This window comes from Ursus maritimus, unplaced genomic scaffold (assembly GCF_017311325.1).
Source record: "Ursus maritimus isolate PB19 unplaced genomic scaffold, ASM1731132v1 scaffold_1, whole genome shotgun sequence".
Classification (NCBI taxonomy): domain Eukaryota; kingdom Metazoa; phylum Chordata; class Mammalia; order Carnivora; family Ursidae; genus Ursus; species Ursus maritimus.
This window is the reverse complement of record NW_024423343.1, coordinates 93,384,003-93,411,287: the sequence shown is the minus strand read 5'-3', so window position 1 is coordinate 93,411,287 and position 27,285 is coordinate 93,384,003. Positions and strand designations below refer to the sequence as shown.

General features: G+C 43.2%; 1 protein-coding gene across 1 annotated transcript in view; it reads right to left on the bottom strand.

The window, feature by feature from the left end:
- Positions 1–4,833: 4,833 nt before the first annotated feature.
- NCKAP5 (NCK associated protein 5) overlaps positions 4,834–27,285 on the bottom strand; it is a 759,472-nt gene continuing 737,020 nt past the window's right edge. The window contains exons 15-17 of the mRNA XM_040636836.1: positions 10,953–11,267; positions 8,110–8,246; positions 4,834–5,094 (exon numbers count right to left, since the gene is read on the bottom strand). Of these exons, the coding sequence (XP_040492770.1) occupies positions 4,834–5,094; positions 8,110–8,246; positions 10,953–11,267 (713 nt within the window). The remainder of the gene's footprint in view (positions 5,095–8,109; positions 8,247–10,952; positions 11,268–27,285) is intronic.

Sequence of the window (27,285 nt, the reverse complement as noted above, 5' to 3'; positions counted from 1 at the left end):
ACCACAAGAGCAAAGGTAGGGAAGACCCTAACAGCATCCTGTATTCAGGACAGAAGGGAGCATTCTGATGACACATAAAGTTTAAAATAGGAAACAGAAAAAGATAAAATCAGAAGGGCGAGGCCAAGATGGGCTCTGTGAACCTTGTAGAGGAGGAGATTGGGTTTTGTCTGTGGGTAATGGAATGGAGAGTCCTTGAAGAGTTTCCAGCAAAAGGTACAACATGATAGGACGCTGCACTTTGGTGGCAGTGGGGATGACGCATTTGGCGGGGGGGATGGGACTGGCAGTGGGCAAGGAGCAAAGGGAGGCAGTGGGCTGTGTAAACCCATGAAGGCAGTGCTGGACCACTGGTGGAGGGGCTAGAAAGAGGGAATGTTCAAGAAGTACACGGGAGGGAAGCCAGCAGGAGCTCAGGACTGCCAGAATGTGGAAGGTGAGAGAAGAAAGAGTTAAGGCAAACTAGCTTCACAGACTATATTCCTCAAAGAATGGAGAGACTGCCAGTTGAGACAGAGAACCTGGGAGGTAGAGACTTCTAGAGAGAAAGAGAGAGGAGTCTGTTTGGACTTTTGCCTTTGAGGTACCTGGTGGGGTTGGTGATAGTGGTGGGTAGCCTGGAAGATGAGTCAGAAGCTTGGGAGACAAGCATTGGCTAAGGAGTGTTATTTGGCTTTTTACCGGTCAGGTGCAGCATGTTCAGCCAGGGGTGAAACTCCCCTGGCCTCCCTTCATCCAGAGATTGGAGCTCCACTATTCAACTCCCTGGGTCTTGACTCATCCAACATTCTGCCAATGGCTTGCTGCCTCTCCCCTTCCCCTTCCACCTCTGTCCCTTGCTCATGCCTTCTCCAAGGCCCTGCCTGTAGGAGAGAGGCGGGAATGTTTGTTATGCCCAGCTTGGCAAATCAGAGTGGGCAGCTCTGTGGAAACAAAGCCACAAAATTACTTTTGTTTGAAACCTCACCCGCTGGGCCACCTACCCAGCTCCTAAATCCTGCTCCTGCCACTTGGTGCTAACAACGTAGACTTTTCAAACATATTTCAAAGTTAAGCTAAAGAAACTAACCTTGAAAGAAAAGACATGTTTTTACTTTAGTGCTTTATGAGCCCGTAGGCAGGGTTTTGGAAAGTAGGTTTCGTTGGCTACATTCAGTGTGATTCAAAGGAGCAAGTGGGCAGAAGAAACCAGGGAATGTGGGGTCACAGGACACTCTGTTTGAAAGGAAAGCCACCCCCTCCCCTCCCCGGGCATGCTGTGGCTAATGACTGAGCAGTGGCCTGGGGAAGGGGGTGGCGGGGACAGCATGGGGTGACAGGCAGAGGTCCCTAACCGTGCATTTCCTATAAGCCATGGAGGGACAGATTGCCACCATCAACTGCCCTTCTCTACCTGCGGGAAATTTCAAGGAGCCAGGGAGAGAGGGCGTGTTTGAGAAAGGACAGCTACCTTGGAGAACATCCAGTAAGGTTTCCAGATCCACCAGCAACTCCATTCTGCAGGGTGGGGACCTCTATTACAAAATCGTGTTACTGGGTTGCGGGGGGAGGGGGAATCACTTTCACAGGTGCATGTGATGAAAGCCAGGCAAAATGGTGACTTCCCCGGGCAGGGAAGGACATCTCAACCACACACCCAGGACACGTACTCCTTGTAGTGTTTTTCTCTGAATCACTTCTATTTCTTTTCAGATCCATTTTGCCAGCATTTACAAAGTTCATGCTGCTGTGTCCACCCTACCTGCCCCTTCCTAGGGTTTGTTGGAAGCCAGCAGGCGCCCACAGCCATGCCGGCTGTCTGCACACGTTCTTTCTTCCTGGCAGGGCTGTCATCAGCCAGGGCTGAGCTGCTGCCGGCTCGGTCAGGGTGTGCGGATGACAGAGCTCTGGCAAAAAGTTCACTATTAAAAGCAGAGGGCAGGTGCCTGGCTGGAGGAAAAGCACCTTCTTGCTGGCGGTGCTGCTTCCAGAGTTAGTCTACCTAGCCCTCGGCTTCTTATCCAAAGAAGCACCATTCGCCCAGAGGCTGGGGCAACAGAATGGAAGGAGGCCCTCCTCTCAAACAGGGATTTGCTCTGGTTCGAGGGAACAGCATGAACAAAGTGAGTATATTGAGAAAACATCTTGGGCTAAGACTCACTGCCATTTGCAAAAAGAGCAAAAAGAAAAGTTAAAGGAACAAGTTCACTGTTCACCAGGTTCCCCGGCCATGCCCTAATGTTTATTCCTGATTGTTTTGCACGACTCATTTAAACAGAGCAATGTTAAAATGTGAACCCTAAAGTAAGTTCTTTCACATTCCAGCCCTTGTTCATTGACACAGTTTGGGTTGTTTCCTTTTTCAAGATGTTTTCAAATTGCCTTTGGACCATCCCTCCTCCCCTTTCCCACTTCCTTCTCTCCACCCCAGAGACCGGACCACGGAATACGAAGATTGTATCCCTCTTTTTAGTAACAAGCCACATATGGAATCATGGAATTCCCCCTTCGCTCCCAACATCCTTCTTCATCTAGCCCCTAAGACACCACGCTCCCCCCGCTCTCCTCCTCCCTTCCTGCTGGCTCCTGCTGAGTCTCCTTTGCCAGCTCTTTCTTTTCTCCCTGACCTGTAAACTCTGGAGGATGGGGTTATTTCTCTATCAACACTCCCACCTACGGCCTCCTTAACCACCCCACCTGCTCCACAGGTGGCTCGCACTGAGCATGTCCGAGATGCCGCCCCAGCTCCGACCCCAGCCTTCCCCACTTCAGTCAGCAGAACGCTGTCCCTTCCAGGACCCGAACCTTGGTGTCACCCTAGACTCGGCGATTTCCTTTGCCCCCACCCTCTAATCTATCAGTAAATCATGTTGTCTTTTTAATTAGATCTGGAATCAGACCATTCTCACTCCGTGTTGTATATGGCATGTGTGGCTATCGATATTTAAGTTGAACTTAACTAAGATAAAAAAATAATAAAATAGAGAAAAAAAGAAATGGACCAAGTGAGAATCTTAAGAAAACAGCAAAAATTAAATGTAAAAATTCTGTTCCTTGCTTGTACTAGCCACATTTCAAGTGTTTATGGGCCACATGTGGCTCGTGGCTCTCGTACTGGCCAGTGCTGCTCACTCCTCCTTTCACTGAGACCACCCTGCCCCAGCCACTAAACATCTCTTGCTTGGGTGACTCGAATAGCCTCTGAGCTGATCTGGCTCCTTCAGTCTTCAAAACATGGTAGCCAGAGAGATCCTTTGGGAACATCTTCGGTTATGCCTCTTCTCTGCTCAAAGTCATCCAAAGGCTCCCATGCATGTCTAGCAAAGTCCTTGGAATGGCGAGCGAGCCCTGATGAGCTCTGGCTCCTTTTGCTTGTCTGACCTCATCTGCCCTCCCCCTTCCAAAGTGCTCTGGCCACAACCACACTGGCCTCCTGCTGCTCCTGCCTCCAGGCTTCTGTTCCCTCTGCTGAGCATGCTCTCCCCCCAGATACCTTCCTGGTTCACTCCCTCTCCTCCTGCCAATCTCAAACACCACCTTCTCAGTGAGACTTGTTTAGACTGCTTTTTAAAATGTTAACCCCGCCCCCCACCAGCAGTCCTGCCCTCCCATCCCCTACCCTGCTTCACCTTGTCTTTTTCACAGCACTCATCTCTTTTCAACAAATGATAGACATTTACTAGTTAATCATATCTGTTGTTTACTCTCCAGCAGGGACATCTGTCCAGTTACTTACTGCTGGAAAGCTGGTCCAGAGGATGCTTGCCATAAATATTTGTTCAATAAATAAATGGAGTTTTAGAGCTGGAAGAAGCCCTGGAAATCGCTCTTGGATGAAGCAGCTGAAGGTCAACGAGGTGAAATTAGTCACCGCGGACCCACAGTAAGTTCAAAGGAAGAACTGGACCAACAACTGGCCTGGCCCTTGGTGTCTTCACTGGGCAGTCCTGTGACAATGACCCCCCCCCTTTCTTTGCCATAACCAGAGGGGTGCTGACAAACCACAGAGAGCCAATGGGGACACCAATCGAACTACAATGCCTGGGGGTATTTATCATTTTTTTCTTGGTAAGCCTTTGTATGATTTCACCCTTAGTCCTGCTTCTCTGATAACTTGCAGGAAGCAATTAACAAAGTGGAGGCTCCGGCTAATGGCTATTCTTACCCCCATAAGTCCCTGTGCCAAGACTCTTGGAAAACTGGAAACACGCATGGTTGCTACATTTTCCCTAAAGCAATAGATCAGTCTTGTTTTCAAAAACAGTCATGTTTTCATCATATAATTGCTAAATTAGTATTTGAAACAAAGTCAATTAGTATGAACAAAATGATTCTCCATTGCATCACTGAAATATTTCTGACAATCCAGTAGACTAGAAGGAAAGTAGACCCCAGATCCCGTTTTGTATCAGGGGTTCATCTGTCCTCCTGTAGCTGTAAGGGAAAGCCATCTGAATACACGCATTTTTAAATGCCTTGGGATGATGGTTTTTCTACTGCCAATTCTGAATCAAAAGGAACATACAGTGAGCGAGTCTGAACTTCATAAGCAGACCTGTTCATAACGGCATGGCTCACAGGTGCAGAGCTACACAGCACGATATTTGCAAAAAGCCTGGAAGACTCCATCCATGGCTCACTGGACGATTTAACGTACCAGAGGATGTAATTAAGAACAAAGTTATCTTTCTAGTCATTCCTTCATTACTGAGATAACTCAATTGGAGACTTTTTGGGAGATGCCAGATTTGGAAATAAAATCCTTACAGACTGCACTGAAATGTCATGAAGATTATACCAGAAAACAAATTGATGCGCATAGACAATCTTCTGTACATACCAGAAAATTAGATCTCAGGAGAGATGCGGGGCTAAGATGTAAAGGCAGGGGTGGGGTGGAGGCAGAGTACAGGGAAAGGCAAAATCAGCAGCTTGCCGCAGAGAGAGGAGCCCTGGATGTCCAGGTGCTCCCGTTAAGTTACCTTGGGTGGCGCTCTTCATTGCTTTCACTACCTTGCCCCTTCCAGCTCCAAAACCATTATTTCCATAGTCCAGGTCACTGTCACTATCACTGCCACCACTGGCAGAGTACGCACACATTCTGGGTCCCTTGTCCTAAATAAGTAATACGAGACCGTTAAGATTATTCACGCAAGCCGAAATGGGGCAGAACATCCTGTGAGGCTGGGACACAGTTCATCGTGGGCTCTTACTGTGCGCGCAGAATCCCATTGCACCGCCCCACCCCCAAGAACAGCTCTGCTCTTCCTGTCTACCTATCTGCCGCACGCGGAGCTGGCACAGTCTACCAATTACCGGAGCTGCAGAAGCAGGGCTGCGATAATGAAGCCATTGACCACTCTGCCATTGTCCCAGGCGCAGGACAGTCCTCACAGCTACCCGCTCTGCATTTTGTACACTTCTTTATGGGGTCTTATTTTTCTCAAGTGCCTATTATGAGCTGCTGTTCGAAGCCTAATGGCTTATTTGTTTAACTGATCTAATCATTGGCTTTCAAGTATCAGAGGGTATGGAAAAAATCAACCTTGAGAACAAAAGAATAAATGCTTGCCTAATTTATGATTTCCTTATATCCCTTGAAAGGACAGGAGCCTTTAGGAAAGTACGCAACTGCTAACCCTATATAATCCTCGAATCGACTGCAAGTTCATGGTTGAGGGACTCAGTCTCTCCTCTTGCTCACAGGCACACACAGCCTGAAACCTCGAGTCGTCACTGGTGTGGCGATAAGGCCCCGTCACGAATTGCTGAGTTGGTCGATGCTGTATAAACAGTTTCCCCCTTTGTGCACAGAATCAGAATACTAGATCAAGGATTGCAATTCTGTGTATAGAATTATAAAAGAATGTCTTTTAGGTTTGCAGGCTGCCCTTTAGAAGCTAGTATTCCCCACCCATCCTAGACAGTTCAGGTATAGATGTATAGGGGATGGGGCTCTAAACTCTGTTTGAGAGGGTGTCATTCAGTTGGAAATTATAAAAACACATTTTAGGATGTAAACCCCCTCATCTGGAGTTGTAAGTTCAAGCAGCTACTCATTCCTTTATTCATTGACTCATTCATTCCCCCACTCAACAAATGTTTATGGAGTGCCTATTCTCTGCTAGGAGGAGTGTGAGGCTCTGGGGGTACAGAATTCAGTAAGAGGGACCCTGCTAGTCCAGCAAGGGTGATGTCCGTGAAGGATGATGAGTCTCCAGGCTGGGGCGGTAGGGGGGTGCCACGTCTGGAGTTCTAGTACAGCCCCAGTAACACTTTCTGCGGTAGGAGGAGATGAATTTTTTCAACCCTCTGTTCAGCAAACACTAATGGAACCAGGCACTGTGCGGGGTGCTAGAAATGTAGGCTAACTCTTGCTTCCAACTTTCGCCCCCTGCAGTCAGCAAAGCAGGCTTCTAAGTTCCAAGCCATAGCAGTGACTCTTTCAAATCAGAGCAAGCTTTCCAGTGGGCAGAGCTGGGGCAGGATGATGAGGGAGAGAACCCCGGAGAGGTGTCTGTGCTGCTGGGCACGTACGCTGGGTGAGGACTATCCTGCCATCACATGTAGCGGGACAGCTCTCACCGGGCCAGCATTCAGTTACTGGGATTGTTGTTACTATTATTATTACTTTTACTTTCTTGGATTTGCCTCAACCCCTTTGCCATTGTTGCCACCTGTTGTTTTTGAACAATTTCCCCTCTGACTCTGGGTGTCTTTAGGGTTTTCTCAACTCTCCAGTTCCCAGAACAAGCACAGAGTCCTTGGAACAGTGCTTCTCAAAGTATTTTCTGTGGCCCAGAAGCATCGGCATCACCTGGAATTTGTCAGAAATGTTTGGACCTCAACTCATCAGTACCAAATCGGACATGGCTGCACGCATGTGTAGCCCTCCGGGTGGTTCCGATGGCCACTCACGTTTGGGAACCACTGTTCTGGAGGAGTCTTAACATTTTTCTGTCTAAGGCATGCTGGAGTACACTGGTTCGCTCTTTTGCCTCTTAGGCTCGTGCCTTAGAGAGCCGCCATTCCAAGGGTCAGACATGGAATTCAGCGGGCTGAGTTCTAGTCCCGACTCCCGAGTGTGGACCCTGAATAGGGTCCAGCATCTCCCCAGAGCTGTGTTCTCTGTTGTAAGTTGAGGCTGTGGGCCCTGAGAATTTCTTTCCCTACTTGTCTACGACCCCATACTGAGGTGCTGAAGGCTGAAAGAAGGTTCGGTCTCGCTGGCTGTGGGGGACCCCAGATGTGGGCTAATCTGGGTATCTTCTCATCGTAGTTGGTAGAAACTCTAGAAGACGTAGCCATGGGGGCTCCTAATGCCAGGACAGGAAGAGACAAGGGCAGCAGGAGTGAGAAGAGTTAAGGAAGGGCAGGGAAGCTCTGGGAACTGATCCATACGCTCTCCTTCCCACCCGTCTCACTGCCAGGTGCCAACAAAGAGCCTGAAGGGGGCCGGCCCCAGGACCAGCTGAGAAATAGTGGACAGGCTGAATATGGCCCAGGTAACTCGCTGGAAGGGGTAAACAGGAGAAAGCATAGGAGGGAATACCAAGTAACCCTGAGGAATGACAGAAATGTCCCTGTGCCCTGAGCAACTTCCTAGGTCCAATCGCACGTAAGGAGGCCTATGTGTGCCATGTCAAGGCGGACGAAGATCTCATAGCAAAAACGGTAGAGGATGAAGAGACGCAGGTCTCACGGACACTGGCAAGGCATCTGGCTACTTTGGGGTACAGTTATACCTCCTTTACCTGTCTCCTAGGAACGAGGTAAAGGTTAAAGTAAGAATAACATGATGAACAAGTATTACTAAATCACTCTCAATCATGCTCTGATGGCCTGGGAAAGTGAGTGCCCGTTCTGTACCATCTAATCTGGGCAAAGCAGCCAGGCCTCAAGAATCTAGGGGCAGATCTGTGGAAGCATTTTAATTCCTCCCAACAACCCACGGTGTTCCTTCATAATGCAGGAAAAAAGCTGAGCCTTGGGCCTTAGTTCTTATTCACGGAGCCAAAGACAAATTTGATTCAAAAATTGAATCTGTCGTCAAAGTGTTTAAGGAGGTCAGTTTTCACCATCAGGAGCAACAGGTGGAGAGTGTCCGCCTCCTGTCAGCCTCCCCCTTACCTGGGTCTCAGCTGTGGGGTCTTCACCCCGCCAGTCTGGAAGCTGCTCACTTGAGATTGTGTTTTCAGGATATTCAAATGACGAGCAGGTCTGAGGCCTTGGTTCTGCTTCATTCTGCTTTTGGGAATTGATTTTTCCTAAACGAGAGAATGTAGAGGAAATCACAGTCTGCTTCCTTCAACTCTTTACAAGCTTAGGGAGGGAAGGCAGGGAGGCATTCAGAAATAATAAAAAAGGTCCCAATACGATCAAAGCTGGGTATCCCAACATTCTGTCCCCTGTAAACATCACTGCATAGTCACGTGTATCTATCGAGGATGTCCATCTTGGAGAGCTGAAGGCAAACTTTCCCACAAAACGTTGACAGACTTTTCATGTTAGGAAGGGATCAGCGAGCAAACCCTTTGGGAAACATCGATTACTCTCAAATAGTGTTAACCATCAAATAATAAACAGGTTTCCTTTTGGGAGCACTTCTCAGAGCCTTCATTGCACTATTGAAAATTGTCAGAATGTCCAAAGAAAGGATTTGAATTGGAAGCCCTAAATAATACGCCCTATTCTGAAGACAATACTATAAATCTAGAGAGAAGTGTTTTCCAGGTCTTTTATGAGGATTCCTATTTAGAGAATAAGTATATTCTGAGAGTGTTGGGTTGCCTGATTTCAAAAGGAGAGACCTTTCCCCCATGTTTCTTTTGAGCTTAACTTGTGATAATAAAGTGAAAAATTAAAAAAAAAAAAAAAAAGCCCTTCCCAAACATACTTGGGCAGGGAACCCTTATTTTCCTAGAATTCCCATTAAGGTCATTCCAGTGCACTCTGAATGTGCCCTGGGCAACTGTGCTCTTAAAGATCTTGCAGGGCAGCACTCGTGAGCTTTTATGTGCAGACGCATCAGCTCAGCTTTTGTTAAATTGCAGCGTCTGAATCAGGAGGTCTAGAGTGTCGGTCTGAGATTCTGCATTTCCGAAAAGCTCCAGGGCGATCCTGATGATGCTAGCCTATGGATCACACTTTGAGCAGTAAGGGTGTAATTAGCAGGGAACGATTAAAGAAAGTTCCCCCATCACCCTTAATAGTAGATTAACCTGCAGAGTGAATTCCTTCCTCATGCCAGAAAGGAGAATCGCTGTTATTTTCCTCCAGCCTCAGTGACTACCAACAGGACATGCTGTGAGAGCCTCTCAATAGCATTTTGCTTGTGAGCAGAAGCGAAGTCACTGTATTTTCATCAGCACTGTGAGACTTGTACAGTTACTTCTATTTTTGATTATGCGGATAAGTGAAAAACCAATTGAAATACACGCATGAAACAGGAAGGGACTCCTTGAAGTGGGAATAACCTCACTTTCCTTTTTGTTCCAGCCAGTCCTTCATTCCCTGATTTTTCAAGTGAGTCGCCAATGGCCACAGAGAAAAGAGCAGCCTTAGAAAGGCGGGCCTGCCTCTGGACCACAGCGACGCCATCATTTGGTAGACAAGAAGTTGCGGGGTGGGGGACACAAAAATACCCAGGGGTTCTGTTCTGTTGATCTCACTCTCTACCATATATTCCTTTTTTTTTTTTTTAATAACCCTTCATGACAATTTAATTAAGACACAAACCTCCAAAAACCAGCACGGTGAATATTAGCAGCAAGATCAGAACAATCTCCTTCCAATCCCCTTCTTATGAAGCAATTCAAGGCTTGTGGTTTCTATTCAATTTGTTATAATGACAGTGTTTAATCATGAAGTCTACTCGGCAGCCCGCCGCTGAATTGAGGTCACACATGTGACTATTCAAGCATGGAGCACATAATCTATAACTAAGATTTCGCCCCTGAATCTCTGGAGGCTGTGTCATTAATTAACAATGCATTTATTTAAAAAATAATATGCATTACAGCCTTCTAAAATGTAGCCTTGGCTTGGAATGAGCAGAAGTTTGTGATGAAACATTCATGGTAGTTAGCATTGTTGTAGGAAGAACTCAGCCGTGGGAATAGCTTCATCACATTTATTCGAAGATATTTAATTAAAAGTCTTCTTTTCTAATTTCTCAAAAGCCGACAGTATAATTTCTACTTGTGGCTCCTTTCTCGTCATCAAATCATAAAAGAGAGTCTTTAGAGTTCTAGTTCAGATACTTATGCATGTCATAAATGCAGCATAAGCTGGTCAAGTAAAAATTATCTGGCGTCATCCTGCCCTGCAATAAATATTTTTCATCTTGAGAGAACAATGAAAAAACTCTGGCCCTTAGCCTGGTCCTGTCTTTAATCACAGAAGCTTGTTTTCAACTGACTGTGGCGAAGGGCGGTGCGTCTCAGTGAGGACGCTCATTCCACTCTGTTGCATTTAATGCACCATCTACCGCCGATATATCAAACTAAGTTTTTTATAGTTCAACACATAAATATATTTGAGCAGGACAGCACTATGTCAGAAAACATACAGTTCTGGTTAGGGGGCAAACAATATGTCTCAGGCCTAAACTGGTCTATATTCAGAGTTAGGTTTTAAAAGATAAAATCCTATGTGTAGGTTGTGTGTGCGTTATTTTTTTTCTTCATCAGTTTGTATGTCCATACATAGACCTGGGCTTATGCGCTTATTTCCGTGTGTGTATATCCCGTACCGTAATACTAAGAGCAGATGATGTTTAACACGTGTCTTTTTACTTTTTGTTTGAGGACATACAGGGATTTTCACTCCTCCACATTCCCATCAGGCAGAGGTCACTGACTGACCTCTTGGTGGAAATCTTTTCTGCTGCCTGTTTTCCATTTTTTTTTGGTCAGCAAATGCATTATTTTGGTGTGGAAACAATCTAATTTGGAAGGTCATAGGCATTTTACCTGAGGAGGCTGGTTTGGGGAGGCGGCTTTCAAGAGGTCGCATCCCGCGGGCCGTCATGATGGGGTCGGATGTGGAATGAACAATGGCGTTATCTGCAGAGGCTTGGCTGTCCGCAGAGGAAGGCACTTCTCGTTCAAGGGTCTGAGCTCTGATGGACGAAGCTGCACAAAGTGCTGGCTGGAGAGACAGGATGGGCTCCGTGTCTTCTGGGGAGTCTGGGTGGCATATGTACCGCCCTGTGGAGCGATTTCCCGAGTCTGGGAGTGGAAAGGTTCCAATCCCACTGTCCAGTGTCCTCATCAGGCAGTTGGATTCTAGACAAAATAACACAGTGAGGATTAGAGAAGGCTCACATAAAAGGATAAGAGGATCGTGAGCATTTGTATCTGATCTGGAGGAAGGGGGAGATCTAGAAGGAAGAAAGACTATTAATGGGGTAGTAAATTTCCAGTGAATGGTATCAAACAGACATTTAGTTGAACATAGAAATGTTCCCTTCACATAATATGAGGTAAGACAGCCAGCCATTACTGGCATTAAGAGTCACATGTACTTATACCCTGGATGGCTCTCTAGAGTTATCACAGAAAAAAAACCAGTCATTAGAGACCAGAAATTATTTTTGGTCACCTTTATTTCAATTGGGAATCATATGACTTCAACCAATTAGGTGAAATTTATTAACCGAAATACGATGAGTAATGAGCACACATAACCCATTGAAGTGATGTCCTAACAAAGGTAATTATGCATCTCTTACATGAATTATCATCCGCTTGACAGTTAACTAAGTCTCTGGCCTCTCAATTTAACTGCGAGGGCAAGTAATTCACACGCTGTAAGGGTCACCCCAAAAGGTACCTTACCCGTGACACTACCACTTTATCCTGTGGGCTTCATTTGACCCAACTGCCATTTGAAGTCAACTTATTGAGAAGACTACAGAGTCACTGCTTGTCTTTCCCTCTCACTTCACGCAGTGACACAACCCATCAGTACCTGTTGGACTTCTTGTCACTCCCAGAGATCCCTAAAACTATTATTCCCTAAAACAAATTGAGTTGATTTCACCACACATGTGTAACATATTCTGCTGTGTCTCATCTTTAAGAAGTTTTAGGTACAGACAAAAATACTATATCTCCAAAAAATTACTGCATATTTGATTTCTGAAACGGTGGTATGGTTTATCCAAGCCAATGAGACAACTTTCGAGATCTGCTTGTCACCCCCAAAGTCTCCTGTTTACATGATAATCCTAAAATAAAACATCCTTAGTAAAGTTAGTTCTAAGACTAAGTAAGCCTTAGTACCTATTGGGCATGGTGGCAAATACAACAGAATACAGCATAACCTTTGCATCGAGAGGCTCAACAGCTAACATTTTAGTGGTGCTTTATGGAACAATGGCTTGGAAAGTGGGAGCTGCCAATAACTATTGTACGAACCCCGACACAGGATTCTTAACCTCTGGAGGTCTCAGGTTCCTTATGGGACAGCTGCGAGGATAAAAATATGTTCGCCATCCAATCTCTAGAATTTAGAACGCTACGGAGCATACTGTGAAAGATAGCTGAAAGAGTTAAATAATGAACAGTGACATATGCAGAATGTTTAGCATATTTATCAGATATTAGCATGTACCTGGTAGGTGGATAGTTTATCCATCAGTGCCTTCCTTACACAATCTCATTTGATGCTGAGCCATGAGTATCAGAATTCCTGAACGTGTCCATTCCCTACCCTCTTCCTCAAAACCTCTTTGGGGCAAGTGAGTAGCAGGATTCTGGGGACTTCCTAACACTAAGGAAAGAAAAGGGGGGGTAGGGCTGCGGACAGACTTTGCTGTTACAGGTTCTAGTAGGTTCGGTGCTCGTTTAGGAGGCACTAGGGAGACCAAGTCCCTGTCAAAGAAGAAGCTTCCGTTTTCAAAGGGATTATTTAGTGGGAAGATGCAGATAGCCTCTCTCTCATTTGGTTGCTTCATACACCACGGGATCTCAGACACTGGTCAGGGACTGCCAGGGCCCTGATTCCTATGGTGATGGCCTGAGAGGGGCTTTTCTTTTTCAGGGTCACTAGGGCTAAGCCTTAGCCCCATTCATTTCAAGGCCTCCACCTGGCCAGCTTTACTCTCAACCAGCTTCAAAGACTGTTCATTATCTTCTCCCTTCATTTCCTCTTCAGTTAAGGGGACCTGATTGTTACAGAAGGGCCTTTTTGAGAAAGGAGCAGCTGTTTGCATGGGGAGGCGTGGCTAGAAGAGTTCCAAGGAAAGACCCTGCTATTCAGAATTCAAGGTCTTTTCTTCATTTTAGCCTAGAAATACAAAACCCCTCCGAGATAGCGTGTCCGTGTGTTGTACTGGGAGCAATTCTAAGAGGCCGAACCACTTCGGTCTCACACAGGAGCAAGTGGGTCTTCATCAGAACGTCCCAGTGCTTGGCAGCGGGAAGTGGACTCCCAGGCTGTAACCGCTGAGATGTGTCAGTCCCCACACGCCCCAGGCTGCCTCGTGACAACTTACTCCCAGCACCTTCAGAAATGCGTAGCCCTGACCTAAGCGTGCTCAGCAGGATGAGACGTGGGGAGCTCTTTTCCTTTTGTGGATACGAATCATCAAGTTTGGCTGCTTATTGCAGCCACTAGGACTTCACTCCTTTCTTGGCGTCCCGTCTTCACCTTAGCAAACTTAACAGGTAAGAACTATCACCCACCATCTACAAATGAGGAATCCGAGCTCGAAAGGGTTAAGTAACTTGCCCAAGGCCAAGCACTACAGATAAAGAGCTTGGATTTGAATCCAGTCAGGTGTAAACAACAAAGACCGGGCTTTTAACCATCAAGCTATCCTGAGCCTTCCCAAAAGTACAGATAAATCCAGAAGTGGGGTTCACTCAGTTAACAGCCATTGAGGCAGTGCTGTGAGCAGAAATCTCACAGAATGGCCCCCCTGTCCCGCTCCTAGGCAAGGCACTCAGCTTCTCCTCTGGAATTGGAGCAGGCACCTGAATTCTAGCTGGCTCCTACATCCTGAGGTGTGAGCCTACTGTTAACGTTCCCTGTATTTACATGGTTGCTGCCCCCATGCGGGACGCCTGCACACCCTGATCTGCATGGTTTCTGAGGACATTGATTGCTCAGTAACTCTTCCCTCTGCCTTCTTCAATTGTATCCATAGACTTCCATGCCAAGGTTTTTCTGGCATTAATCACAGCTCTCTGGACTAGACGATAGGCATTGCCTCCAAGGGCAGTTTTTCTGGCTTTGTCTAAGAACCCTCTCTCCTCCAAGTATTTGATGGCTCAGAGAGCACTGAATCCAGTCCCCTCAAATGAAGACTCAAAAAGCAAAATGAGATCCTTGGCTGTGTTTTCAGTGATTTTCTGGGGAAAAGCCCCAGCCACCAAGGCCCGTGTGTGCTCGCCTGGTCTAAAACACAAGGCAGGAAATAGGGCGAGGAGAGGTCTGGGGTAGGAAAAATGATGAAGGCAGGCTAAGTACAGTCTATGCTTCTGAAAACACCAACTGGTTTCTGTCCCCTTAAATTATTTTCCTTCTCCCTTTTTCCTTTTATATCGTTGTACCAGAATCTATAACACAGGACTTTTGGTATTCCTGAGTTCTCAGATTCCCTGAGAACCGTGTGCTCGGACGCTAAACTCACAAACCACCTGCTATTAAAGCCATTTTTCATTTCTATAAATTACAGGTACCAAATGTAGTGAATTTGAAGAACTCATTTGTAAGTACCTATGAAATGAGATGTAGACAGTCAGGGACTCAGGTGCCATATGCCAAGTTTCACCCTCAAGCAAATTTCTCCAGAATGCATAAACCTTTGGAAATGGAGTTTATATTGAAAATGCTGACACCTTCTTTATGTAGTTTCTTTAAGGTGCTGTAAGTTGCTCACAGTTCATAAAAATACTGTAACCTGAAAAAATGTTAAGTATTGTACTTCTGAAGCCAGTTTTTTCTTTCCTCAGAGAATTATAAGAACTCCCAAAGTAATTAAATGGCTGTGATAGGAACAAAGTTCAAAGTGGCAAGCTGACCTTGCATCTCGAATGAGTTGACAGTCTTGATCTCGACAAGTATAAGTTCACGTTTGTGGCCATGTGAACAGCTGCCAACAGGGCCTTGTTAATGAGTTCAAGGGTTGGGTCTCTGGATGGACCAGCGCATTTCATTCTTCCAAGGTCACCATTCGCATCTCTGACCCTGGTCAGTCCTCCCACCTCCTTCTCATTGTCCCATTTGCCTTCTCGCTCTCTCTCAGTCTCTCAAGGTTACGTTCTCTCACTTATTGGCATCAGCAAGCTCTAGACGTTTCATAGGATGAGTCACAGTGGTGCTTCCCAGCCCTTTTAAAGTCATGGCACACAGAGCAAAGATGTAGCTCACTGAGGAAAACACCGGCTACTTGAGAGCCGAGGGCTCCGCCTCTTAGCACCCCCGGGATCCGTTCTGGGCATCCTCAGCAGAATGGCAGGGAATTTCTTGCTTACAAGACAGACTCAGGATCTTTTTAACTCACACTTCAAGTGCATCACTTTGCAGATCTCAGGCAGGCAAGGAGATGGATACCTTCATGGTCTCTTAGCACCTGATACAGAAATTTTTAGGCCCCCCTTTTTTGAGAAAAATCTCAGAGTGCTGGGATTAGGAATATTGTCTGGCATCGAAGCTTCAGTACAGAGGGAAGTTACTGTACCTGAGAGGGAGACGAACCACCCAGAGTGGGTGAGTAGCCAAAAAGGGTGAGGTTCTGCATGGGATGGTGGCAGAGAAGAAGTTCTGGAGAAACATTTCCAATGGGGATTTATCAACTCTTAACTTAGGGTACACAGTATAAAAATCCCCACTCAGTTCGCCAACAAACATTAGCACTTATGCTCCCTGTACCAGGGGTCTTGGCAGGTGGTTTAAGTTTACTCCTCTGAAAATTAGGTCATACAGCCTTCATCATGGGGGTGCTTTGAGGACTAGACACATAGCCCCTAGTAAACAAAGCATGATGCCTGGAACAGGCACACAGCTATCATTCAGAAAATAGCACACTTCTCTAAACAAATATTATTAGACTGTAGGCATCCTGGAGGCAGACTGGATTTTATTTATCTCCTCAACATTCCCATATAAGTCCATTCCTGATTCTACATTGTCCTTTTTTCAACAACATGGTGATTAGGTGCCGACAGAGCTGATAATAACTCCAGGCTGATCGACTAACTGATTTACTCTCCATCACCAGTGCTCTGCACAGTGCCTGACACATAGTTCTTGCTGAGTGTAATGAAAAGAACAGGTGGAGAAAAAACAGCTCTAGTCTTTTGAAAATGCTTCTTGAAATTAAAGTGAATATGAAGCTTTCCTTTTGAAACCCCAATCTGCTGTCTTTTGTTCTGACTCTGGCAACAAAAGAAAATAGCTGACTTCCTTCTTCGGGTAGAGCTATTTTTCACATACGCTCAGACTTCGTTAATTCAGATAGCCAGAGGGATAAGATCATTCAGAATTACTGAATATTTTAAAGACCAATTTCTTAATACTTCCAAGTCCTTAGAGCAAGGGTCTGTGACCAAGACGAAGGACAACTCCTGGAATGGTGTTTTGTTGCCTTTCTCAGTCTCCCTGCCCATCCCCTTCCCGCAAAGCATCGCTAGACCGGAAGGTCTCAGGTCTAGAAGCCAGAGTGGCACCATCACCCTGGCCCCAATCCTCAGGGATTCTTGATGCCGTGCTGAGTGCTGGTGTCCCAAGTGAACATCAGTGCCCATAGTAGTAGAAGAACTAAGCTCGTACAGAGTCCCGTTCCTGGGGATCATTTGTAGTGAGTAAATGAGATTATTCGGTAACATCTTAGAAGGATTTACGCAAAATAGTGAGGTTTCTCTCTTTTAAAACAACTTGTTCTCTCAAGTGGATTGTTCCAAACTTGTTTTATACTCTTTCTTCAGACAGTACTGTTATCTTTAAAAATAGCTGCAGGGGGGAAAGTTTATTTCCAGCGCTGTTTCGGTTAATATAAATTTCCAAGTTGGTGGAATCTGAATTAGCAAGGATTTTTGAGTGTTTGGAAAGTGCTGCTAATTTTCCCCTAGGCCTTCTCTTCCATGGATTAAAACGCCTCAAACTTTTTCTCACAGATCCTACCACACAAATCCGTGATCGCTTGAGTCTGTAAACCCAAACTCCTGGTAGTGTTAACGTATTTGTTCAAAGAGATTATTGGATAGGAGAGGCTTGAGAAAACCTGACTTGAGTTCTCAGAAGGAAGTGGAAAAAGAACAGGTGTCAGAGTTGGAAAGACAAGGCTTGAAGACTCGCGTGGTTACCTGCTGGCTGTGTGACAACGGAGTTTGAAAACTATTCTAAGCATGTACAATGACAGCTCATTTGTAATAAGCCTGGCACAGTGCTCGTGACAAAGCAGGGGCTCAATAAGTTTCCACACGTGGTTGTTAGGGAAAAGTGGGGGCTGCTAACATACACTGTCATGGAACCCAAGGTAAACCAAACGTCCGTCTGGTTAGTATTCTACTGCAGCACCTGGGTCTATTTTACTGAACAACTACCTTGCGGTTATTTCCTAACCAATTACCTTTTGGCAACCCTTTCTTCGGGGGGTTAGCTGATTGTCATCATCAATAAGCAATTGTGAATACAGAGCAAAGTACTTGGAGTTGGTGGCAAGCTGCCTCATGCAGAGAAAAGATGGAGTCCATTCTCTCAAGAAATCCATTTTGGAGTTGGCACCCTGAAAAGCTTTTTAAAAAGCCTAAATGAATGATGTTTACTGATGTTCCTTCGCTCACAGACTTATTGCATTCTCAGGGGACATTTGCAAATTAGTAAGCCATCATTTTCAGTTAGCAAAGGTACAGCTCATCTACCCTAAAAAGTTGTACTTGCTCCTGTGCAATGATCTGCCCTGTCTTAGAGGTTCAAACAAACTACCTCAGTAACCATGGATTTTTTTTTCCCTCTTCAACACTAATAAATCCTAGGAAAAGAGAAAATTTTAAAATCCAAATGTTTTTTTACTTCAGTCATTTCCATCACATCTACAAGTTTCAGCCAATAAATGCAACGAGGACCCAATAGGATGCACCAGCCAGAAAGGGTGTTTGTATGGGTGTTAAAGATCCATGCCATATTACTAATTGGCATGCTTTCTTCTAATGCAAGTGGTCATGTAAATAAGTCTTTGTACGACTTCTCTCCAGGTTCCTAAACATCTTTAAGCTACGTGTGGTATTGGCACCAGAAACTTAAACCACAGATGGGAGAACAGATCTCTTTATTTGCACATCCTTCTCTTCATCTGTACGGCTGAAACAAGCTAAAAAAAATAAGCCTGTTGCCAAAGCCACATCAATTACATGTAGGTTATACATTCTAAGTTTACTCCGTGGCTTTCTCAAAGTAGTAAAAAACGACTATATTGGCTATTTATTCACAACCACTGGGTACCTTTGGCTGTGGCATTAAGATGACCTTCTGGAAGAGTAAATTCAATTTGATGGCTTTGGAATGCATGAGGATACTCAGCCTTTGAATTCCAAGTGGATTTAAGCTTTCTGAGACTTGAAAAGTGTATAGAAGAATGTAAATTTGTTTTCCGGTCCCCTGTGCTCCCTTTGATAGAAAGGAAGACCTGGATATTGGGGGTCTGGGACACTGCTACACAGAAAGTGAATATGAGAAAATCACAGGGAATTAACATGACAAAAAATTAAAGGGAAAAACCAGACCATGAAATGCCTTTGTAAAGATGAAGGACAGGTTATTTAAACCAATATAAAAAATATGCCACCTTAGGCTGGGTTGGTATCTGATAAACAAATACTCCACATCTGATAGTAGCATCACATAAAATATTGTGCTGGGATGTGATTTAAGGATATCAGCTGGAAAAGGTGAGAAATGCGTGTCAAATGCCCATGTAGACCATGAATTCATAGAAACACTTCTTGTTTTTATTTACACATCCAGCTGGTAAAATCCGAGGGGGTAAAAAGCCCTCAAGTTTGCTGTACGATGTGTTTCTTCCTGTCAATGATGCTGAAACAACCTCTTCTAAGGTTTTGAGGGTGGCTTTTGGTCTAGAATTTTGGGATTCGTTATGCAAGTTTCTGAACCCTTTTTGATTCTACAAATGTTAATAATTATCTCTCTTCTCTTACCCCTCCAGACTGAAAAATCTTGAGATCCTCACATAACTCCTTCGTGTCATGCTTTGCTACTATGCTTGTCATGTGAGACAATGCCCAGGCTTGCATGCAATCTTTACTGTGATACAGAAGAGTAGTCTAACGTGACTAGTGTAGTTTAATAGCCAGCACTCGTTCAAACTGGTCAGCTGACCTAGGAACAGACCTGGATCCCAGACTTGGATCCCAAACATCCTATTTTGGGAGCTGTCGCTTTAGGTCAAAGAGTCCTTGATGATGAACACGCACACAGATCCCTCCCAACCCCCCACAAAGCAATGACTACCCTTTGACTACTTTCCTATCCATATGTCAAGTCTTCTTTTTTACTTTGATATTTTTCTAACTTAAACAACAAGACAAAACACAACACTGTACTCTCATTAGCAAAACTTGCTAGACTCCCATAAAAATGTAGAATCACAATGGCTCCAGCCCTGATCTATGATCACCATTTTTCTATGTGAAGAAATGTCAACTTATCTCTCCGTCTTGTTTCCTGTTATCCTTGTTCATTTTCTATCCATGACAAAATTACTCTATCCTCAACTTTTTTCCTCCCAATCGAATTATAATTTAGCTATTTGTTTGTATCTTCTTTCCAAATACTTTGGGCTGGTGCTTATGAAAGACATGTTAAAGATCCAAACAAATGATGTTTACTGATTCTCCTCTGTTCACAGACTTACAGCATTCTGAGATTACATTCCCAAATTAGTAAGTCATGATTTCCCCTTAGAGAAAGTACAACATGTCTGTCCCAAAAGGTTATCCGTGTATCTGTTCAATGATCTACCTTCTCTCATGCATCCACTCCATCTCTATCTGTCCTGCCAAAAGGAAGTTAAACAATTATCTAGTGAATCTGATAGACATAGATGGCTATTACGAGTAATTTTGTCCCTCTAAATCTTTTTTACTCTATATCAGGTTTTCTGAATTGTATGGACTACTGCATATTCTCTCCATTTCACCTGCCTGGATAACATCTGCTTTGATAAAGCAACCGAGGGAGGGAGGAAAGAAAATAAATTGAGGGTAAGGTGCTGCAGGAAGAGATTCAAAACAGCTTGATTTGGCAAGAAGTGTATAAAAACAGAGAAGCAGGGGGAGCTTCAGATGTATCCACTTAGCAACAGATAAAAATTTATTAGGATGTTTACAATACATCCTACGTATTATTATCCTAACTTTTTTATATTAAATTTTTACATGCTCTAAAATTTCAAATTATTTTTGTTTGTTCGTATTACGGAAGTTATATATATTTAATGAAAGTCTCCAGAAAGATAAAAATTTAAAGTTCATAGGTGTTCTTCTCCATTTGTCTTTATATTTAATCAGTCTCAATGATTTTTTTAAATTACATGCAATAAATCAGAAAGCCCCAGTCTTCATACCCCTAAACTTCTTTTTTTTTTTCTTCCAATATTCACTCTAACATGCCTTACTTGCTTGGTTCAGGATTTTAATTATTATAAGGTAATCTATTTTAAGTGAATATTTAAGGATCATATATTTTTCTTTTATGTGACTGCAGCTGAAATGTGGGTGAAGAGGAGGCTGAAGTTGATGTGAGCCTATCTTTCCATTTCAGCTGCTACTCTCCACTCACCAATATTCCATGGTTGTCTCTACAGGGAGATAATAAAGAAGTAATGAAATCCAGCAGACCAGTGGATATGGTTATAGGTAAAAATACAGAGAGATTTTTGCTTCTGTCCATTAAGGATTAACTGCAACAGGAATACACCTACTCTGTTAAACACTGTTTTCAGATATTGGACAGTAGGCAGCATAGAACTTGACCTCAGAGTCATGGGAAACAAATGAGGTGAGCCCTACAGTCTCCCCAGCCACCTTCTGATGACAGTTTCCAGACTGAAACACAGCGAGAAGGAACACGGAGCCTGCGGATCCTGTTGAACTGAAGAGATAAACAGATGTGTGTGTTCGTGGGGTAGGGTGGGGTGGGTATCAAGGTTGCTAGAATTGGCAGGGCTGTATATTGGAAAGAAAAGATAATAGCAGAGGTGTGCCTATAGTTTTTGGCTACATACTAATCTGAACTTGCATGAGGTAAAATTCATGATATCAGAGAAACAATTACTATGAAGCACTAAATTAAATAATTTCTTGAGCTCACATAGGCTGAAAGTAGTTTTTTCCCACCATTCAGGGAGGTTAGGCTTTCTAATATGTGGACTATAGGGTAGAGTTCTAAGAAGGGTCAAACCTTAGTAAGGAGGCTAAATTACAACTAGAATAAGGCTTCCCTGAACTTGTCAGAACAAAACTTAAGAGTAAGCCTCGAAAAAATAAAACTAATCTGCAAATACTTTAAAAGCACCCTAGAACAAAGTCCAAAATTTTGTATAGGAACACTGAAATCTAGCACTCAACAACATGAAATTTATAATCTCTGACATCCAGTCAGAAAGCACTAGGCATGCAAAAAAACAGGAAAATATGATTCATCTTCAGGAGCAAAATCAGTCAAGAGAAACAGAAGTAACGAGAAATAATAAAATTATAACAAAGAACCTTAAAATACAGTAGATATTGGGGCATCTGGGTGACTCAGTTGGTTAAGTGACTGCTTTTGGCTCAGGTCATGATCTCAGGGTCCTGGGATCGAGTCCCACATCTGGCTCCCTGCTCAACGGGGAGTCTGCTTCTCCCTCTGTGTCTCATCCCCGGCTTGTGCTATCTCTCTCGGTCATTCTCTCTCAAATAAATAAATAAAATCTTTTAAAAAATATTGTAGATATTATAAATATGTACAAAGATAGAAAGTAAGACTTGAACTTAATTACGAGATATTAGAATAACAAAAATACCCAAATGAATATCATAGACAGGAAAAGAGCCTATTTAAATGGAAAAAAACCACACTGTATAGGATTAATAATGGATTGGCAGGGATATCAGATAATAGGTCAGCAGAAATATCAGATATAGCAGGAAAAACCAGGGACTTGGAGACATAAGGATATAACTGATCCAAAATAAAGTATATAGAGAAAAAAGACTTACAGGAATAAACAGAGCATCAGTGACCTTCGAGTCAATATGAAATAGTTTAAATATGTGTAATTGGAGCTCCAGAAGAAAAAAAAAAAAGAGAAGAAAAATTATGTGACAGAATAACCAAAAATGTACCATATTTGATAAAAACTATAACCCCAAATCTAAGAGACTCATTGAATTCCAACCAGAACCAACATGGAGAAAACGCATTCAGGCACATCATAATTAAGTTGCTAAATATCAATGATAAAGACAAATCTTAAAAGCAACTGACAATAGGACGCCTGGGTGGCTCAGTCAGTTAAGCGGCTGCCTTCAGCTCAGGTCATGATCCCAGGGTCCTGGGATCAAGTCCCACATTGGGCTCCTTGCTCAGCAGGGAGCATGCATCTCCCTCTGCCTGCAGCTTCCCCCTGCTTGTACTCTCTCTCTGTATCAGATAAATAAAATAAAATCTTAAAAAAAAAAAAAGCAACTGAGAATAAAGATACTTTACAGAAGAATAATGACGAAACTGACATCAGACTTCATGTCAGGCACTACATAATCCAGAAGAGAGTAGATAAACATCTTTAAAGTGCTGAGTGGAAAATAAAAACCAAAACCTATTAACCTTATAAAATTAACTCCAATTAAGCAACTTTTCAATTATTTTAAAAATCAAAGAAAAAAAATACTTTTAAAAACAAACAAGAACTGAGGGGTGCCTTAATGGCTCAGTTAAGTGGCTGACTCTTGATTTTGGCTTATGTCATGATCTCAGGGTTCTGAGATCGAGCTCCGCATAAGGCTCCTCACTCAGTGGGGAGTCTGCTTGAGGATTCTCTCTCTCTCTCTCTCCCTCTGCCCCTCCCTCTGCTCATGCTCTCTCTCTCTCCCTCAAATAAACAAACCTTAAAAAAAAAAAAAAAGAGCTGAGAGAACTTATTGCCAGAGGAGTTTTAATGTAAGAAATATTAAGTGTATTTTCACAGGCCGATAGAAAATGGGTATCAGGTAGAAATATAGATGTAAAGTAAAGAGCACCAGAAATGGTAAATATAGGTTATAATATAAAATATATTTTTATTTTTTAATCTTTTTAAAAAATCAGTAACTAAAGCAAATGCAAGAGTATACTGCAAGGTTTCTCACATAGGCAGACATAAAATATAACAATAGTATAAAGGATGGGAGAGGTTATATGAAAGTAATCTCTTACATTATCTAAGATAGATAGCGCTAAGGTAAAGAGGTAATTAGACTACATTTAAACATTAGATCAATCACTAAGGGGTACAGCTAATACTCTGCAAGTGGAGATAAAGGGGAATCATAAAAAAATAATTCAAAATGCAGAAAAAAAGGCAAAAATATGAAATAGAGAGGGGATAAGTAGAAAGTTACATATTGGGATGGGAGTTTAAGCCCAACCATTTAGATAATCACATTAAATGTAAATGGCTTAAACATGTCATTAGAAGGCTGAATTTGTCAGATTTGATTACAAAAAAAAAAAAAGCAATTACATGCTGTTTATGAGAAACCCATTTTAAATATGTCCATGGATCAGAAGATTCAATATTATTCAATTCTCTCCAAGTTGATTTATAACCCAGGCGATCCTAATCAAAACACTACCAGTCTTTCTTATAGACATTGACAAACTGATTCTACGAGTATTTGGGAAATACAAACATTTTTTTAAAAAGTGAAACAATGTCAGGACTGATGTTACTTAAATTGTACTGGGTTATATACTAATCAAGAGAATGTGGTTTGGATGAGGATTTGCATATAGTTCAGTGGAAAAGAACAGACATTCCAGAAATAGACTCACACATATACTGTCACTTGTCAAAGTTGACAAGATAATTTAATGGGGGAAAGATAATGTTTGGACAAAATGTACTAGAAACATTGAATATTCTTATGGAGAATAATGAACCTCACCTCTTTCTTCAAACTGTATACAAAAACTAATGCACAGACTAAAACATAAGAGCTAAAATTGTAAAAATTCTAGAAGAAAACAGAGATTATCTCTGCCTTTGATCAGGTAACAGTTTCTTAAATAGAGCTCAAAAGCAAAAATCACAAAAGAAAAAAAATGACACATTTGATGATAAAAAAAAAACCTTCCTCTTCAAAGACACTACAAAGAAAATTAAAAGGCAAACGACAAGTTGCAAGAAAACAGCAGAAAGTATATCTAATAAAGGGTTTGGATCCAGAATAAAAATAACTCTTATAACTCAATAATAACAGAAAAAGCAGTTCAGTACAAAATTGAGCAAAAGTTTGAAAGCCTGTGTCACCAAAGAAGGCACGTGGATGTCAAATAAACATAGGAAAGGATGTCCAACATCATCAGTCATTAGGGGGATGCAAATTAAAATCACAGTGAGATACCCCTCCACTCCCATAAAAATGGCGAAAACTAATAAATGTTGATGAGAATGTGGAGCAAGAAGAACTCTCCTACATTGGTCATAGGATCACAGAATGGTAAAACCACTCCGGAAAACAGTTTGATAGTTTCTTGTAAAGTTAAACATACACTCATCATGTGACCCAGAAATAACACACTTGCCCAAGAGAAAAGAATATATACGTCCACCCAAAGACTCCTACACAAATGTTAAGAGCAGCTTTGTGCATCATAGGTCAAACTAGAAATGAGCAAAAATGTTCATTGGCTAGTGACTAGATAAACAGATTATGGTATATTCAGACAATGAAATACCAATTGGTAATGAACAGAAACAAAAACACAACTGTGAATACATATAATGTGGATGTTTCTCAAAAGCATTTGCACTAATTAAAAGAGGCAAACCCCAAATACTATATGATTGGTTCCATTTACATTAAATTCTAGCAAAGGTAAACCTGTAGTGATAGAAACAAATTGGTGGTTGTCTGGGACTAGTGGTCTTGAGAGTGGATCTCATGCAAAGGAGCATAAGAGAATATTTTGGGGTGATGAAAATGGTATAGATCTTTTTTAAGAAAACATATCTATTTATGTAAGTAAGTAATCACTACACTCAACATGGGGCTCGAACTCATGACCCTGAGATCAAGAGTCTCATGGTCTTCTGACTGAGCCAGCCAGGCACCCAGAAAATGATCTATGTCTTGACTGTGGTGGTGGTTACACAGTTTGATACATTAATCAAAACTCATGGAACAGTATATTTAGAAAGGGTATATTTTGTTGTATGTAAGTTATACTTCAATATACCTGGTCCTAAATACCATATGCCCAGTTGGCTAATAGAATCCAAATGAAACCCACTGAAATCCAAAAGTGCAATCCTGACTGAACATGGCTGAACAGAGGAACTGGGCTTTCCCCAGGTATAACCTCGAATTCTCCTTAGAGGAATCTGAATGTGATTCTGGGAAGGAAGTGTCTTCAGGGGTCCCCAGGGAGCACAACTGGGGCTATTCCTTAATCCCAGATCAGGCAGCACACAAGGGGCTTCGTTTACTCCTTTATCGTTTCAACTATCCCAGCTAGTAGCTACTATTAGCCCCATTTGACAGAGGAGGAAAGCAAAGCTCGAAGAAGAAAAGGGTCACCTGACAGTGCCAGTCCGACTCCAAAGTTCAGGCTCATTCTATTCATTAACCTGACTCCTAGTCGGGGTGGAGATCCCCAGTACCAGCCAGCCTGCCAGGGACTCTATAGGCCAGTACTTCTCTCGCTTGGGCGTACACAGACCCCTGGATTCTCTGGCTATGTGCCCGACTCTCCTCTGCAAAGAGGGTCTTAAATAGGAACCAGAGCCTCTAAACGGACATGCCCTGTGGAAATGCATTTGACCTTCATCATACCTCATCTTTCTGCAGCTTAACAACAGTTGCGGTTTGCTTACTACAGGGTAAAAGCTTTACTTGCATCAGATCATGATAAAATATGGGGGCGCCTGGGTGGCTCAGTCGTTAAGCGTCTGCCTTCGGCTCAGGGCGTGATCCCAGCATTCTGGGATCGAGCCCCACGTCAGGCTCTTCCGCTGGGAGCCTGCTTCTTTCTCTCCCACTCCCCCTGCTTGTGTTCCCTCTCTCGCTGGCTGTCTCTCTCTCTGTTAAATAAATAAATAAAATCTTAAAAAAAAATATGCAGTGGACACATTTTACATACAAGGAAATGGAGATTTAAGAAGGTAAATAAAGTTGCCCCTGGTCATAGAGCTACAAGTAGGAGAGCTAGGATTTGGAGCAAGTCCTATACAAACCGCAAAGCTCACAGGGCTGACGGCTACATGCTTCTAGTATTGCCTTCTGTCCTGTGTTTGCCGAGCACTCTGAATCAGTAAGGATGTTTCGGGTGGAAAGTCACACATTAAACAGTAAGGCTGCATCAGCTCATGGTCTAGAAGCAGAGCAAGCTTCAGGGCTGCCTTAATCTAGGGCCTCCGTCCCATGCGTCAGCGCTGGCTCCATGTCAGTAGGAGCTGGTGCTAGCAGCTTCATATCCGTCAGCTGTATACTCCCAAGTCTGGAGGGAAAGAGAAGCTGGCTCTTCTTGTGATTTCTCTCTGCATCTCCCACCACCCTGTCCCCTGAAAATTAGCCAAATGAGGTCACAAGTTTATTCCTGGACCAACCCATGTCGCTTGGGGGCAGCCATTCATTGACTGGCACAGGGCCTAGCTTCCCAGACTAATTGCTTGCAGGGAAAATTACCATAAGTGTCCTAATAACATTGTACCCTTGACGTGGAAACGAATATTGGGAAGTCAACCATAATGTCTGCTATATTCTTTCTTAGTCGTTATTTCAACTGAATCTTATAGCAACACTATGCCTCAGTGGTAATCTCCATTTTAGAGATGAGAACACAAACAGGCGGCCTGTATCTCTCAGGAAACAAGTACACATGCGGCAGCCAGGATTCAAAGTCAGGTCTTCTCACTCCAAGTCAACAGCTCTTTCTACTACTTGGACAACTACTGTGATCATCCCCCACTTTTCCTCTTCAGACCAAATTCCAAGATGTTGCTGAGAAGATACTCATCTTTGAGCTTTGGTCTTCTGATATTTATCTTCTTTTTTTCTAATTCAATAACTACCCCATTATGGACTCCAATAAGGT